At 62.4% G+C, this 12,878-nt stretch overlaps 3 protein-coding genes across 3 annotated transcripts; all 3 read right to left on the minus strand.

The window, feature by feature from the left end:
• Positions 1-26: 26 nt before the first annotated feature.
• On the minus strand, positions 27-4,942 carry CHLRE_01g025200v5 (uncharacterized protein). Its single transcript, XM_043058540.1, has 12 exons — positions 4,858-4,942; positions 4,662-4,736; positions 4,089-4,441; positions 3,538-3,906; positions 3,274-3,334; positions 3,014-3,059; positions 2,627-2,801; positions 2,429-2,472; positions 2,205-2,292; positions 1,911-2,000; positions 1,398-1,733; positions 27-1,232 (listed from the first exon to the last, which is right to left on the minus strand). The coding sequence occupies exons 2-12, from the start codon at positions 4,705-4,707 to the stop codon at positions 1,167-1,169; spliced, it is 1,674 nt and encodes a 557-aa protein (XP_042928454.1). The 5' UTR covers positions 4,708-4,736; positions 4,858-4,942; the 3' UTR covers positions 27-1,166.
• Positions 4,943-5,133: 191 nt separating this feature from the next.
• On the minus strand, positions 5,134-9,582 carry CHLRE_01g025250v5 (uncharacterized protein). The gene is made up of 12 exons (XM_043058541.1): positions 9,300-9,582; positions 9,175-9,234; positions 8,990-9,091; positions 8,556-8,643; positions 8,226-8,331; positions 7,712-7,796; positions 7,424-7,498; positions 7,241-7,273; positions 6,755-6,915; positions 6,556-6,613; positions 6,197-6,316; positions 5,134-5,837 (listed from the first exon to the last, which is right to left on the minus strand). The coding sequence occupies exons 1-12, from the start codon at positions 9,432-9,434 to the stop codon at positions 5,688-5,690; spliced, it is 1,173 nt and encodes a 390-aa protein (XP_042928455.1). The 5' UTR covers positions 9,435-9,582; the 3' UTR covers positions 5,134-5,687.
• Positions 9,583-9,636: 54 nt separating this feature from the next.
• CHLRE_01g025300v5 (uncharacterized protein) lies at positions 9,637-12,812 on the minus strand. The gene is made up of 12 exons (XM_001689943.2): positions 12,672-12,812; positions 12,542-12,610; positions 12,257-12,382; positions 11,959-12,024; positions 11,680-11,813; positions 11,444-11,504; positions 11,159-11,311; positions 10,869-11,033; positions 10,641-10,715; positions 10,356-10,511; positions 10,134-10,202; positions 9,637-10,029 (listed from the first exon to the last, which is right to left on the minus strand). The coding sequence occupies exons 1-12, from the start codon at positions 12,672-12,674 to the stop codon at positions 9,928-9,930; spliced, it is 1,179 nt and encodes a 392-aa protein (XP_001689995.2). The 5' UTR covers positions 12,675-12,812; the 3' UTR covers positions 9,637-9,927.
• Between the last annotated feature and the right edge of the window lie 66 nt (positions 12,813-12,878).

Consider the following 12,878-nt stretch of genomic DNA (forward strand, 5'->3'; position numbering starts at 1 on the left):
TCAGTAGCTTTAGCCTGCAGACTTTAAGCTCGATATGGTGGGTGTCAATGTGACACGGTCAACCCCCTGCCCATCCCCTTGTCCCCCCATGTGAGGCCATAGTACTGCACGAGAGCGCAAAGTTTCGAAAGCAGAAAGCCCGACAAATGAACGGTGTGACGGGAGTACTGTTGCAGTGTTCAAGTGCTCCCCTTCCACTGCTCCTCACGCACTTCTGCGGGATTCCCAGTCCCGCCCTGTGGCGACACCAAGCCCAAGCTACCCTAGACTGCCCCAGCCCCATTCAACTGGTAGCTACGGATGCGCCATCCCGTATTAGTATGACGAAGGCCACGACCTGGGCGAAGCTCTGAGCTCTGCGATTCCTGACTCTCCAGCGCTCGCAGGTGACCTACCCACACCCAATCAACTCGGTCTCACCTGGTCTCACCCGCGGCGAAGCCTCCGTCCAAATATGCACTCACTGGTTGGCTTGCCCAGTTGCCCTTCCCCCGAAGGGGAGGGGTGGGAGCCTTTGCGGTCGCATCATCCAAGTATGCACTCACTCTCTGGATTTCTCAATATCGTCCAGTCCAACACTCCGGTGACTATGTGCAGCTGGACCGTGACCGCATCACCGCATGTACCATCACCGCTGGCTGAATCACCAACCCTGTCCATGTCGACCTGAGGACCTTTCACGACCCGAGCCCGCCGAGTCAGCCTGAGTAGCCAGCACACACTACTGCGACCTCCACAACAAACGAGTCCCATCCGTACGGCCTGCGCCATCACTGCCTTGCGGCAGCCGAGTTGTGCATGAGTGTCCTATCGTCACCCGTTGGCGCGTTATGTATGTATTTGTGCAAGACCATCTCTTCATCATGTAGCTGGTGAAGGCCACTGCATTATGTATATGAAATAAGCTTCCCGACTAATGATTTCCGACTTTCGATACACACACGCCGCGTCGGCACGCAACAAAGTGTCCCCTTGTGTCTCCCTGGGAACCCACATACGGTAACCAGGCAACCTACATGAATATGATACGACTAATAATCAGCACAATGTGTGGCACGTTTCAGCGCCTGAAAAGAATGCCTGATGCTCCAAAATCACAGGACCTGAATCACCACGTGTTTGTTTGTTGAGCTGCACGGGCCGCCCAATGCGGCGGTGCCCGCTGTCTACTGCTGTCCAGCCCGCCGCAGCATGCGGCGACCCTTGTTCTTGTTGTTACCGCCGCCGGTAACCTGCATGAGGTGGCATGAAGTAACAAGCAAGTAACGGACTTGAGTCATGGGAGTCAGCTTTGGTAAGCACTGACCGATGAATGTTGCCGCCGCATAATCAACACGCCCCCCGACTCAAACGCCGACAACATGGGGACCCGAACCCAGCTTTTTGGGGGCACAAACCTTGGGAGGGGACGGGGGCGGCGGAGGCGGTGGAGAAGGAGGCGAGGGGGACGGGGGCTTCGGAGGAGGAGGCGAGGGAGACGGAGGGCTAGGCGAGGGAGGCGAGGGGGACGGGGGCTTCGGAGGAGGCGGCGAGGGAGACGGAGGGCTAGGGGAGGGTGGCGAAGGGGACGGGGGCAGAGACGGCGAGGGCGGGGGCGACGCCGTTGCCTGCAGCACGGCCGCACTGGCCGGGCACTCGGCACGCGAGAGGCTGTACCGGCAGATGTACATCCGCATGATGTCGGTGCCGACCCAGGAGCCGCCGTACACGACCAAATTGTAGTCGGGCAGGTCCTATGGGGGAACACGTACGGTGCGTGCGGGCGCGTGGGTTAGTGTGAGCCATGGTGAGCACAAGGCTGCCCTGCTACATAAACAAGCACTACTCGCTCAGCCGCTGCCATTGATCGTGGCAACCGCTGCCAGCTGGTTTGCCTAAAATCGCCCATCCATTAGCACGCAGTGACGCACCGTGGTTACATTGACTTGGGTGGTGTTCAGCACTGTGATCTTGCGGTCCTTGTACTGGTAGGTGTAGTTGCCGTTCCACCGTTGATTGTCCTGTGGTTATGCGAGGTGGTGGGCGGATGTGGACATGTGAACGTCAGTGCCTGACAAGGGCCGGGGCAAGGATTGAGCGGCAGTGCAGCACTGGCACGGCACTGGCACTGCCAACGCACTGGCACGCTTCTGTACAAGCAGTAGCGCGGCTAGCCAATTGGAATGGTGTGCGGCTGAGGTTGGTTTGCAAGTAGCGGCACTTACCAGCGACGCGTTGAGGTAATGCACGTTGATACGGTTGGCGTAGCCGTTGCCGAGGGCGCTGTCGCCGATCTTGTTCGCGCGTACGGCACTGTGGTTAGGAAGACGGGGCAAATGGGTACGTTCGAGTCAGATATTTGAGACTGCGACGAGGTCTGCCACCAGCAGCTGGATTGCGCAGACGCGCTTGAACGAATCCCTATGCGTGCTCTTGAAGCCAAACTCACATGTACACGTTGTACAAGTAGTTGGGGATCCAGTCAGGCACAACCTGTATGCACGTACATGCCAAGCGGAAGCAGCAAGAACGTGTCAGTGCGCTATTGAGTTTGCAGGATGTGTCATCATCGGCCTCGGAACCGTTTGCTTTGCACACACGCGTGCTGCACGGCCGCCGGTCCACCCATGCTGCCCGCCGCACTCACCCGAAGGAAGTTGCCAGTGCCGGTGAGGTAGGTGGCGGGCAGGTTAAACGTGACGGCCTGGCCCACAGGCAGCAGCGAGGCGTTGAGCGCGGAGCCGCCGGTCACGGGCGTGGCCCACTTCATGTAGCTCAGCTCGGGCGCGTTGGGGCAGGAGTTGCCGCGGCCCATGGAGGTGCTGTGCGTGGGAAGAGGGCACGATGCAGCAGGTGGTGGCGGTGCAGGTGAGCTACGTGAGAGCCGGCAGCAAGCAGGTGGGGGTGCGGATGGGCGGGGCGAAATGCGTGCTGGTCCTGATCGCAAATTGATCTTGGTTGGTCACAGGAGCATGCCGAACATGAGCTGTACGGCCTAGCCGACCCACATCATGGCGGGCCGCCACGCACCCACCTATAGTCATTGTACTCGGCGGTGCCCAGCCACGAGTGCCACAGGCCTGCGTGTCACGGAACGGCGGTGGCACCACGGAAGCAAGACATATAGTTAGCAACCCGGGCATTGAAAAAGTGGCGCGCATCGCCTCGGTATTGGTAACGGGACTCCCTTGTCAACGTAGGTGACAAAACCCTTGTTAGAGCGTCCCCCCCCCAGCCCTGCCAGGCCAACCCGCTACGTTGCCGCGGAACTGCTGGCAAACGGTACGCACGCACCGTAGTTGTGGATGCCCTCTTGCATGGCGGTGGCCCAGCGGCTTACGCCGTACGAGGAGGTCTGAGTTTCCAGCAGTTGATATTGGCACAGGGCAAGCAGGGGTGTCAGGACATGCCGAGGTGGTGTCTCTGGCCCGTCACGTCCACAGTTGTCCGCCCGTCCATACACAACACAACCCTGCCTAGGTAGGGTACCCAGCACGGGTGCCCAGCCACGGCCCATCCAGTTTCCCAGCCACGAGCTCCATCCTCATCCTTCTTTACCTGCAGCCACGTCTGCTTGCCGGGCAGCAGCGCCAGGCCGGACCAGCCGCAGATGCTCTCGAAACCAGGCGGCAGGATGTAGGTGTAGTGCGTGAAGGAGGAAAAGGCGGTGGTGCCCAGAATGGCCTTGGCGGCCGCGTCCGCGCCGTTAGAGATCCCAGAGTAAGAGCAGTTGACGAGGATCGCCGCGGTGCAGTTGGGCTGTACGGTAACAACGGTGAATGCTGTGGCGTTCATGGTCAGGCCGCCGTACGAGCACTGCTCGAACTTGAGCGCGTGGCCGCCCGTGCCATCGCCCGCGGCGCCCAGGTACAGCGTGCGCAGGCTGCTCTCGTTGTGGCTGGCGGAGTAGTTGCAGGAGGCGTAGTCCTAGGGGAACACAGGGTGCGAGCGAGGGACAGGCGGGCGGGGCCAAGGAAGGGGTGGGCGGTGGTCACAGGCAGGTGGGTGCAGTGGTGTGCGGTGGGGGTCACTCCTCCTAGGCTGAGATGCAACCCAGGTTAGCATTCCCAGTTTTCCACCCGGCTCATCTTTCTCGCGTTATTGCTCACAATGTTGATGATGAGGTTGCGCTGCACCACCTTGCTGGTGGCGGCGCCGGGCGTGGCGCCGCCCGCCAGTAGCGTCGTGTCAGACGACGACACGTAGGTGCACGAGCCGGTCGAGTCGGTGGGGCAACTCAGTCCCACCACGGCGCCGGCGGTGATGTCATTGCCGTTCTTGTCCTTCTTCGGGGGGCGCACGCCGCGGGCAAAGGGCTGGATGGTGCCATCGCTCTCGCTGACAATCGCCCACTGCTCACCACCGTCGTCGTCCAGGGTCACTTGCGCTAAGGTACCGCGAAGCGTCTTGCGCAAAATTCCAGGTGCGTCGGCAGCGGGTGAAGCCTGCTGCGCGGCAGCGACTGCGGGGCGCAGTGATAGCAAGAAGGGCGCACGGGAATGTCAGACATGTTGGAGCCCCTCGCTTGCGAGTGCGTCGACCCGACACGACCCCAAGATGGAGTGAAACGAATCCAAGAGTTGCCACTATCGTTTCATACGCGCTTACTGCCAATCCTCTGCCGTCTAAGTAAGGCGTGGCCGCCGAGCATGTTGGGGGTTACGGAGGGATCCCCTGCTTACCACCGCTCCCAACCAGCAGCACCACCGCGAGGAGTACCAGCCTCATTCTACAGACGATTGTGAGGATAGGGCTTCCTGCGCGACGGGTGGACCGCTCGTCAACTGGCAGGTCCACAGCGCAGTTCACCGCGCCTGCTCTGAATGCCATCCCGAGCAAATCAAGTTGCATGCATTACTGTAGCCTATTGACTATTACCTTGCAGTAGAGGCCCTGTTCCTTAGCGACGAAAGTTATGCGGACTCTGGGCCGTCGCTGCGTCGCCTTTGCAGTTTTTTAGTCGTAGCGGCGCATAGGCGTGTAAATATAGATATATAGTTTCTAGCGCGGCGGCTTTGGCTTAAGAAACCTGTGAAATCATGTAGTACGCCTCCTGCAAGCAAGACTCACCTTCCGCTCACCTTTGAGCGCCCCTCACTTGGAGCGTGCAGCTGCCGCGGGGGCTTATTCCTACAATTGGCGGTACTTGAAATGATCATAAAATGTGCCTTTGAATGCTTTCAACTTACTTCAAGCCAGGCCAGAAACGACTGCTGGACTCTCCCCAAACCCCGTACGCGCGAACCGTTTCGCTTATCGGCACCGTTTCTCAATCAAGTGTCAGCAGCCAGATTTGTGCCCTTCATGAACATTTGGTCGCAACACACCATAACATGCAAGTTTTGGCACAGGGGGTTGCTGCTTACCGTACCAGACGTATAGACACGACAGGGCTCAAGTCACAAGTCATGCCCGCGCCACCTCTTCACGCCCGCATGGCTATATGGTATGCAGAGGCCCCCGCGGCTGTGGGCCACGCTACAACCCATGTCTCGCTTCACTGCTACCCATGTCCTTCCCACGATGTCCGCCACTCGGCCTGCACGGCGCCACATCGTGTGTCGCTGATGCAGCTCCATCTCTCATTCCTCAGTTCCCGCCCTCGTCCCACCCACATCAAACCCATAAAAGACGGGCCCATCATCCGCCAATCCTCCGCCTCCACCAATCCCCCCACTCTACTTCACACGCCTGTCCTCGCACGCCAGCTACTTGTCCAGCAGCACGGCTGCCTGCGCCCGCAGCTGCGGCGCCTCCAGCTGCACCCGCGCGGTGGCGATGTCGGCCCTGATGCGGCTGACGAGCGCATCCACGCTGCCGAACTTGATCTCCGGGCGCAGGAAGCCCAGCACCAGCACCTGCGGGCGGAGGCACATGGCAGGCGTGCCGGAAGCGGGCGGGGGTGAGAGGCGACGAGGCGTGAGTGGGGGGCCAGCTAGCGGCACGTGCACGTGTTCGGGCGGCAGCACGGTATGGCGCCCGTGCGTCGATGCGCATTGCCGCCGCTCGCGGTGATATTGAGTCAGGCCTCCTACCCCCGACCCCCGACCCCCGACCCCCTTTGCGCAGGCCGCCCAGGTGAGTATGCAAGTCGCGCATAGCAGCGGCCCCAGCGGCCCCCATTTTTGGACTGGTTAGAGTTCTGCCCTTTTGGCCTTCCTGGATTCCGACGACGGTAACCCAACCCCCCCTCCCCAGCGGTGGTGCGGCCCCTCACCTCCAGCTCGCTGCCGTAGAACTCCTGTCCGCCCTCGAAGTGGTGGAGGATGTGGCACTCCAGCGAGGGCGCCTCGTCGCCCTTGTTCACGGTGGGGCGGGAGCCCACGTTCAGGACCATCTGCGGCAGCGGAGGAGGCACCGCAACGGCAGCCGGCGTTTTCATTGGTGGGAGTGGCGGTGACGGCATTGGCAGTACCGTGATGGCACTGACAGGCATCGGGAGGCGCGCAGAAAAGCGCCGGGCCCTGATGCGGAATGCAGTATGACACGGCACTCCGCCACGTGACGGGTCACCATGTAGGCTGCGGGCGCCGTTGTGCGGGGCCTGCCATGCAGCCGCAGCCGCCGTGCGCGCACCTTGTGCACGTCCGAGTCCACACTGGGCCAGCCGTGCGGCGGGTTCAGCTTCGCCCACCTGCGGTTGTAAGAAGAGGACGTGTGCAAGCTGCTAAACGAAGTAATGGGACTCCCCTGACGCGTTTGGCGAACCACGCTCAGGTGTGTTAGCGCTGCCGACGCCACATATGCCTCTCCAAGCACGCACGCTCAAACGCACCCGAAGTACACTCCCGGCTTCATGCTGGCCAGCGCCTCCTTCACCAGCCCCGTCTCGATGTTCGCGGTGGGGGTTCCCATCTGGCGGCTACCGCGCCCGTAGCCCTTCACCACCTTGCCACGCAGAGCCAGGGGCGTCCGCAACCGATAGTGGGCCGGCAGCTGGTGTAGGGCGGGGAGGGGAGGGACGGCAGCTCAGCTTAGGAGGGGGTTACATTCATGATTGATTAAGAAGTGAAGGCGTGGGGTGAAAGTGCTCCAGAGAGGTGGCTGGACGAGGTGCATGGGACAGGCAGCACCGCTCCCACAGGTCCCGCATTTGAACAGTCGCCTTGCCACCGGACTGGTATAGACCCATACGGCAGTACGTGCGCTGCACCGCATTCCCAGCACACTCTGCGAAGCCATGCCTGCTCAAGCAAGCGTTGCACCTTCCCATGCGCTTGCCAGGAGACTCGTCCCTCCCACCCGGACTTGAAGGACTGACCTGCAGAATGCCGCTGTACCCGTTGGCCACCTCCTGTGTACAGGAATACGTATGAGGAAAACGTGGGGAGAAGCGTGCGCGGGTGAGCGTGTGGCACACGAGCCAAGGGAGCCCCTAACCCAGTACCGTGACGAGCGACAAGCTGGCAAGGCATACCCCCGCCCCGACCCCCGCCCGGCTTGCCTGCTCGCTGTGGATGTGCACGGGTAGGCCTGCCACCAGAGCCGCCAGGTTCTCCCGAGTGGGCGGGTACTTGGGCTGCGGCAGGACACATGCACACAGAGCAGGTGCGTTCAGTTGGCGCCACCCGATACAGCTAGGAGCACAGCACCACGCCGTTTAAGCTGGCCGATTGGGTTACACCAAGACAGGGGCATGCATGCAACAGCAACGTGGAAGTGCAGGATTGTGGAAGGCGGGCAGGCAGCTAGGGCCAAGGCACACAGCCACACACATATCCGGCCGTCTCACCCGCCAGCGCCGGCTCTCCTCCTCAGAGTTGACGACGACACAGCCTCCCGGCTTGAGCGCCAGGCAGGCCTTCACCAGTGCCTCCCTGCGCAGGCGGGGCCGATAACCGGGTCAAAAACACCAGCAACAGACACGCACGCACGCACTCATGCCCTTTCTGCTTCAACCCAGCGCTAGTAGTCGCGACATCCTCAGGAGTGCAGGCTCGGCCACTTCGGTGCGATGCCCTGAACCCCACGCCGCGTTGCCCCCATACCGCGCCTGGCACCGTAGCGCCTTAAAGCCAAGCGAGGTATTTGGCTGATGCTGGACACCGCGCAACAGCGCAGGCGGACCCACCCCGCAGTGCCGGCGCGTCAGGCCGCGCTGTGCCCCATGCGGCTGTCCCCCATGCACTCCAGCCATCGCCAAACCAACGCACCTACTCGCCACTTGACGTGACCCCCGTGCCCAAGACCTTCAGGCCGCAAGTGCCCAGCGCAACAGCAGCGTCGGCACCAAAAGCAACACCCACCTGGGAGTTTGCTGTGTCCCGAACGGCTCGTCCGTGAAGATGATGACGTCCAGCGGCCCAAGGAACGCCGGCAGCTCGCAGAAGTCACCCTGCCACGTGCGCACACCTGCAACAGGCCAGCGATGTGTGGTGCGGCAAGGTGTGGTGTGATGTGGTGTGGAGCGTTGCGGTGTCAGCAAGCAGCAACACAAGAAGGCCGGGGACAGGCGGGGGCAGGCGGCATGGGGTGCGGGGCACCAGCCGAGCACACGGCCAGCAACACCGTCAGGCGGCATTTGACCTGGCCGTGGTGCATGCAACGGCAGTGGGCGCCGGTAGTTTTCCTCTCACCCAGATCGTTGCCAAGGACGCTGCTGGTGCCGTGTGCGGTCTGGACCACCGTCAGGCGCTCCGGGTCCGTGTCCACCACCGTGATGTCCTGGCCGCGACCGAGAGACAGCGACAGGAGAGTACAGCATGTCACAAGGGCGACAAGGCACAACACAAAAGCAGCTCGGGAGGTGCGGTGCGACCAGGACCAGCTCTGAGCTGTAGAGCTGATTGCGGCTTGACCCACTTCGTCAGCGCGCGCGCAGCCCGTTGGATGCCTGAGCGCGCCCGCCGCTAGTGCGCAGCCATAGTGTGGACTACCAGCCGCGGCACACCACTGCTGTCGCACTGTCTGCACCCCCCCGGCGCCGGCCGCTCCAGAAAGTCCCGGACCCATATACGGTAGCAGCCCGCCTTGCTTTCCACGCGGCCATCGTTGGAGGTCCGCCCCTCACCTTGACGCCGAGGTATTTGAGGACGTCTATGATGGGCACCGCGCCAGAGCCCACCACCAGCGCACGCGCCGACGCCGACACGCCCGGCGCCATCATAAGCCGCTGCACTTGCCAACATCCGACCAACCCAAATGAGACGTCAGCAATCGCCCTGCAGCATGGACCCGTGGCGCCACCCCCCTCACCGTCGCTATTTCCTTGGTCCGTGGCGACGCCGGCCGTAGAGATGACTCCACCGGCACAGCCTGCGACGGGTTCCAGCGGTGTTGCCAGCTGCACGACTTGTTGACGATACGCTGGTTCGGCGCACCTTCAGGCTCATGGCTTGCACCAGGAGCGGGCGCCGATGCCGTCCATACCGAACGGCTACGCGCGAGCACGCCACGGCCTGGCCACTGCGCTGCTGCACAGCGCGAGTCGCGCTTCTTCCTAATGACGCCAACATGTTGCCGCGACTAACGACTTTGGGAAGCCTAAGCTTATCAGTTTTAGGGTTGCGGCAGCCTGTAGGACCACCTGGTCTTCTCTTCTATATTAGCAACAACACTGCATGCTGAGAGCCTTTAAACATGCAAAACCAAATTTTAGAGAACAAGGGCTTGCACAAGATTGGCGCCTGCCTTGCACTGTGGAAGGACTTGATGAACGTGCTGTCTCAAAGGCGCACACAGACAGAGTCACACATGTTATATGCAAATCATCATCTTTGACGGGAATTTGGCCAGGACAGGCACACTCCGGCACGACACGCAGCACTGGCCCCTCCCCAAGCAGGTCCCGAAAGCGTCTTCGCCCCCGGGCAGCGACATTCTGAACCGAGCACCCCTGCAAGCGAGTGTGGAAGCGTAAACCATCAGAGCAGCTGTTGACGCGGCAACTGCTCGATGTCCATGCCTAAACAACGGGACCCGACCACCCACATTGTCCCCTCTACTCGGTCACAGCTCGGCGCCGTAGTCGACCTCGTTTGTAATGGCCATGTCCAAAACGCTGCCACGCTGCAGCAGCACCGGCGGCAGCTCCGATTCGTGCCGCGGCACCTGTGGAATGGCATTTGGCACCACATCGCGTGTTTGACGAGGCCTGGGGAACGGGAATACGTCTTTGCGTGAGGGAAGGCGATCCTGCTGCGGTGCCGCCTTACCTCCTGCAGCCCCGTGGGGCCGATGACGTACTCCAGGACCACGTTAGCGCAGGAGGGGCTCTTCGCCACCTGCAAGAGGTGCCGGAGGGCGCAAGCCGCCAGTCAAACATCCGTACATCAAGGTCAACGGCAGCAAGCCAGCAACCCCCGCGCCCATCGCCAGCCCCGGCACCACGTGTCAAACACACACATACACAGGCACGCAGGCCCACCGCCACCTGCCTTGAGGAAGCGGCGCTCCTGTAGCCGCTGCAGCACCAGGCGCAGGTTGACGCAGTGAGCCCACTTGGCGCCCAAAGCCGCAGTCAGCGTGCCGTTGGCCGCTGACCCCGGCGGTCCCGGGCCTCCGCCGCCACCTCCTCCTATCCGCGTTGTCACCTGTGTGTCGGCAGCAGAGCAGATGACAGGCAGACGACGATTCAAGTGCATGGCGAAGGGTGCCGTGGTTGCGCACGGCCTCATTTCCCCCCGCCGCCGCAGCTGCCGGCGCCACCGTCGTTGACGGACCTGGTTGGTCACGAGCACGGGAATCCGCAGCGACTCTGCCAGTGCCTTGAGGGAGGCGGCGATGCGGCCCAGCACCTGCGGGCGGGCGAGGGAGGGGCGCATCATGCGGAGGGCGCAGCCACGTCACGCCACGGAGCTGCAGCTGCTACGCCGGGCTCGATGACGCACGTTCATGAAGGCACTTCTTGTCCATGGCAGTTGATAGCAACCATTCCTTCTCTCGCCCACCTGCTGTCGGTCCATGATGCTGCCCACCAGGCCGCCGCCGCCGCCCGCCACACTGCCGCTAGCGCCGCTGCTGCTGGGGTTGCCGTACTCGGTACGGGCTAATGCCGCAATGCTGTCCACCACCACCAGCCGCGCCCTGTACTGCAGCACCGTATGCTGCAGGTTCTGTGGAAAGAAAGGACATGCGGGAGGAGCGGTAGCGGATGGACAGTTAGAGGTAAGAGTCAACCCCTGGCTCCCTTGTGGGTACAGAGGTCGGTTGTGACGCGCCCAAAGCCTCTGGAACGCACCTCTACGGTTTGCATGAGCTGTTCTGTGCTACCGGGCGTCGAGACCGCCACACGACGCAGCACCTCCCCTTGCACCGCCAGTGGCTGCAGCACGTGAGCGGCTTGTGGGCCCGCCGCCGCAGCGGCCTCCGCCACCCGTGCGTGCACCATCTCCTACAAACATCGCCAGACTTGTTTAGCAGTGAGTGGCTTATGTGTGCCTCCTGATCCCACATGCGACCACCCAGCAACTCAAGAGGCGCTCCTAGCACAGCCCGCCTCCCGCCTCGCGACCAGCCCTCGCACCTGGAGGCGGGGTGCAGAGAACTTGCGCTCCGTGTCAATGTAAACCACCCCGGCGCCCAGCCTGCAGGCAGGCAGGCAGGCACGAGGGAGGTGGGCAGACAAGCAGGAGGAACACAGGCATTAATGTACTACGAAACTTGCCCGCCATATCGTACCGCCGAGCACCGTACGCACGCATTGCCATGACACCGCCGTACGGCAGCTGCGACCAGCGCTTTCGGGCCCGGCCGCCTCACCCGCCCAGCGCTTCCGGCATGGCGACTGCCAACGCCAGCATGTGCGACAGCTGGCTCTTGCCCACGCCGCCCGGCCCCACGAGCTCCGTGATGGAGCCCACAGGCACGCCCAGTCGCAGGGCCCCATCCAGAGTCTGCGTGTGCATGTGCGTGCGGCAATGGGGAGTCAAACCGCCAGCAGGGTGCGCATTGCACTGCAGCACAAGGGCCTGACACACGTGGCGATGGGGTGCTGCAGGCGTGTGCGCAAGTGACCTGGGTGCTGGCGGCGGCACTCACCGGCAGGCCGGTTCGCAGCGGTGCGGGTGCCTCCGCCGTCGCCTGCTGCGTGAACACGTCGTAGGCCTGTCGCAGTTGGGGACAGCGCTCAAGGGCGGACTCACCACACGCTGCCTCCTTCATTCTCCGCACTACCCATCCAGCAGTTGGCCCCGTTGCGCCATCCAGGGCAGTAGAGAGTCTCCTAGCCAGAGGCCTTCCCAAGCCGCAGGTACCGTCACCCGTAACCCGAACCCTCAACCTCCCCTGCACCCCACGCCTGCATCCCACGCCGCACCCCTCATCCTGTCCCCCGCACCGTCGAGTAGGGCGGCGATATCTGCGCGCTCACGTCTGCGAGCAGCTGATGCGCCGCCGTCCACGTCAGCCCCAGCAGCTCCATCAGGTCCAGGGGGCTCAGCAGCAGCACGTCGCGGGCCGTGGTCTGGGAGGCGTGCCCCACGGCGCGGGGTGGCAGCGCAGGAACTCGTGGGTTGGTCGTGGTCATGAAAGCGATGCTCACATGAAGAGCGGGTTGCAGTGCCCCCCGAGCCCAGAGCAGTAGCTTTAGAGTATGTACGGCACCGGAGCCGCGGTCACCCACCAGGTTGTTGGCGATGAGGTGGTCGCGCAGGTAGGGGTCAAGGGCGAGGCGGGAAACGTGCCGGGTGGCCTGCGGCCGACGGAGGAGCTGTCAGCTGCTGTCCTGCGCCCACCTTCAGCACTTCCCTTACCATACCGAGCTTCACCTCCTAGAATCAATTAAATTGCTAGCATCCTTTTAGACTGATGGAATTCGCCAATTCGTTCATTGCTTTGCAGCCCGATTCTAGCAACTATCATTGCGTCCTACATGATGTCGCACGTAATAACAGTGTATGAAGCCTTTGCGGCCAGCGAGGGTCGCGTATCTGGTAGAGGCGCAGGTAGACAGGTTTCGG

This window comes from Chlamydomonas reinhardtii, chromosome 1 (genome assembly GCF_000002595.2).
Source record: "Chlamydomonas reinhardtii strain CC-503 cw92 mt+ chromosome 1, whole genome shotgun sequence".
Classification (NCBI taxonomy): Eukaryota; Viridiplantae; Chlorophyta; class Chlorophyceae; order Chlamydomonadales; family Chlamydomonadaceae; genus Chlamydomonas; species Chlamydomonas reinhardtii.

Coding starts and splice junctions, on each gene's coding strand:
- CHLRE_01g025300v5 (XM_001689943.2), bottom strand. Junction 11,505..11,679: donor ATGCCGGAAGCGCTGGGCGG/GTGAGGCGGCCG, acceptor GCCTGCCTGCAG/GCTGGGCGCCGGGGTGGTTT. Junction 10,030..10,133: donor GCCCCACGGGGCTGCAGGAG/GTAAGGCGGCAC, acceptor GCCATTCCACAG/GTGCCGCGGCACGAATCGGA.
- CHLRE_01g025250v5 (XM_043058541.1), bottom strand. CDS start 9,434: ATGTTGGCGTCATTAGGAAGAAGCGCGACTCGCGCTGTGCAGCAGCGC. Junction 8,644..8,989: donor TCAAATACCTCGGCGTCAAG/GTGAGGGGCGGA, acceptor GGTCGCGGCCAG/GACATCACGGTGGTGGACAC. Junction 7,499..7,711: donor AGGAGAGCCGGCGCTGGCGG/GTGAGACGGCCG, acceptor GTCCTGCCGCAG/CCCAAGTACCCGCCCACTCG.
- CHLRE_01g025200v5 (XM_043058540.1), bottom strand. CDS start 4,707: ATGAGGCTGGTACTCCTCGCGGTGGTGCTGCTGGTTGGGAGCGGTG. Junction 3,060..3,273: donor AGAGGGCATCCACAACTACG/GTGCGTGCGTAC, acceptor CGTGACACGCAG/GCCTGTGGCACTCGTGGCTG. Junction 1,734..1,910: donor CCCAAGTCAATGTAACCACG/GTGCGTCACTGC, acceptor GTTCCCCCATAG/GACCTGCCCGACTACAATTT.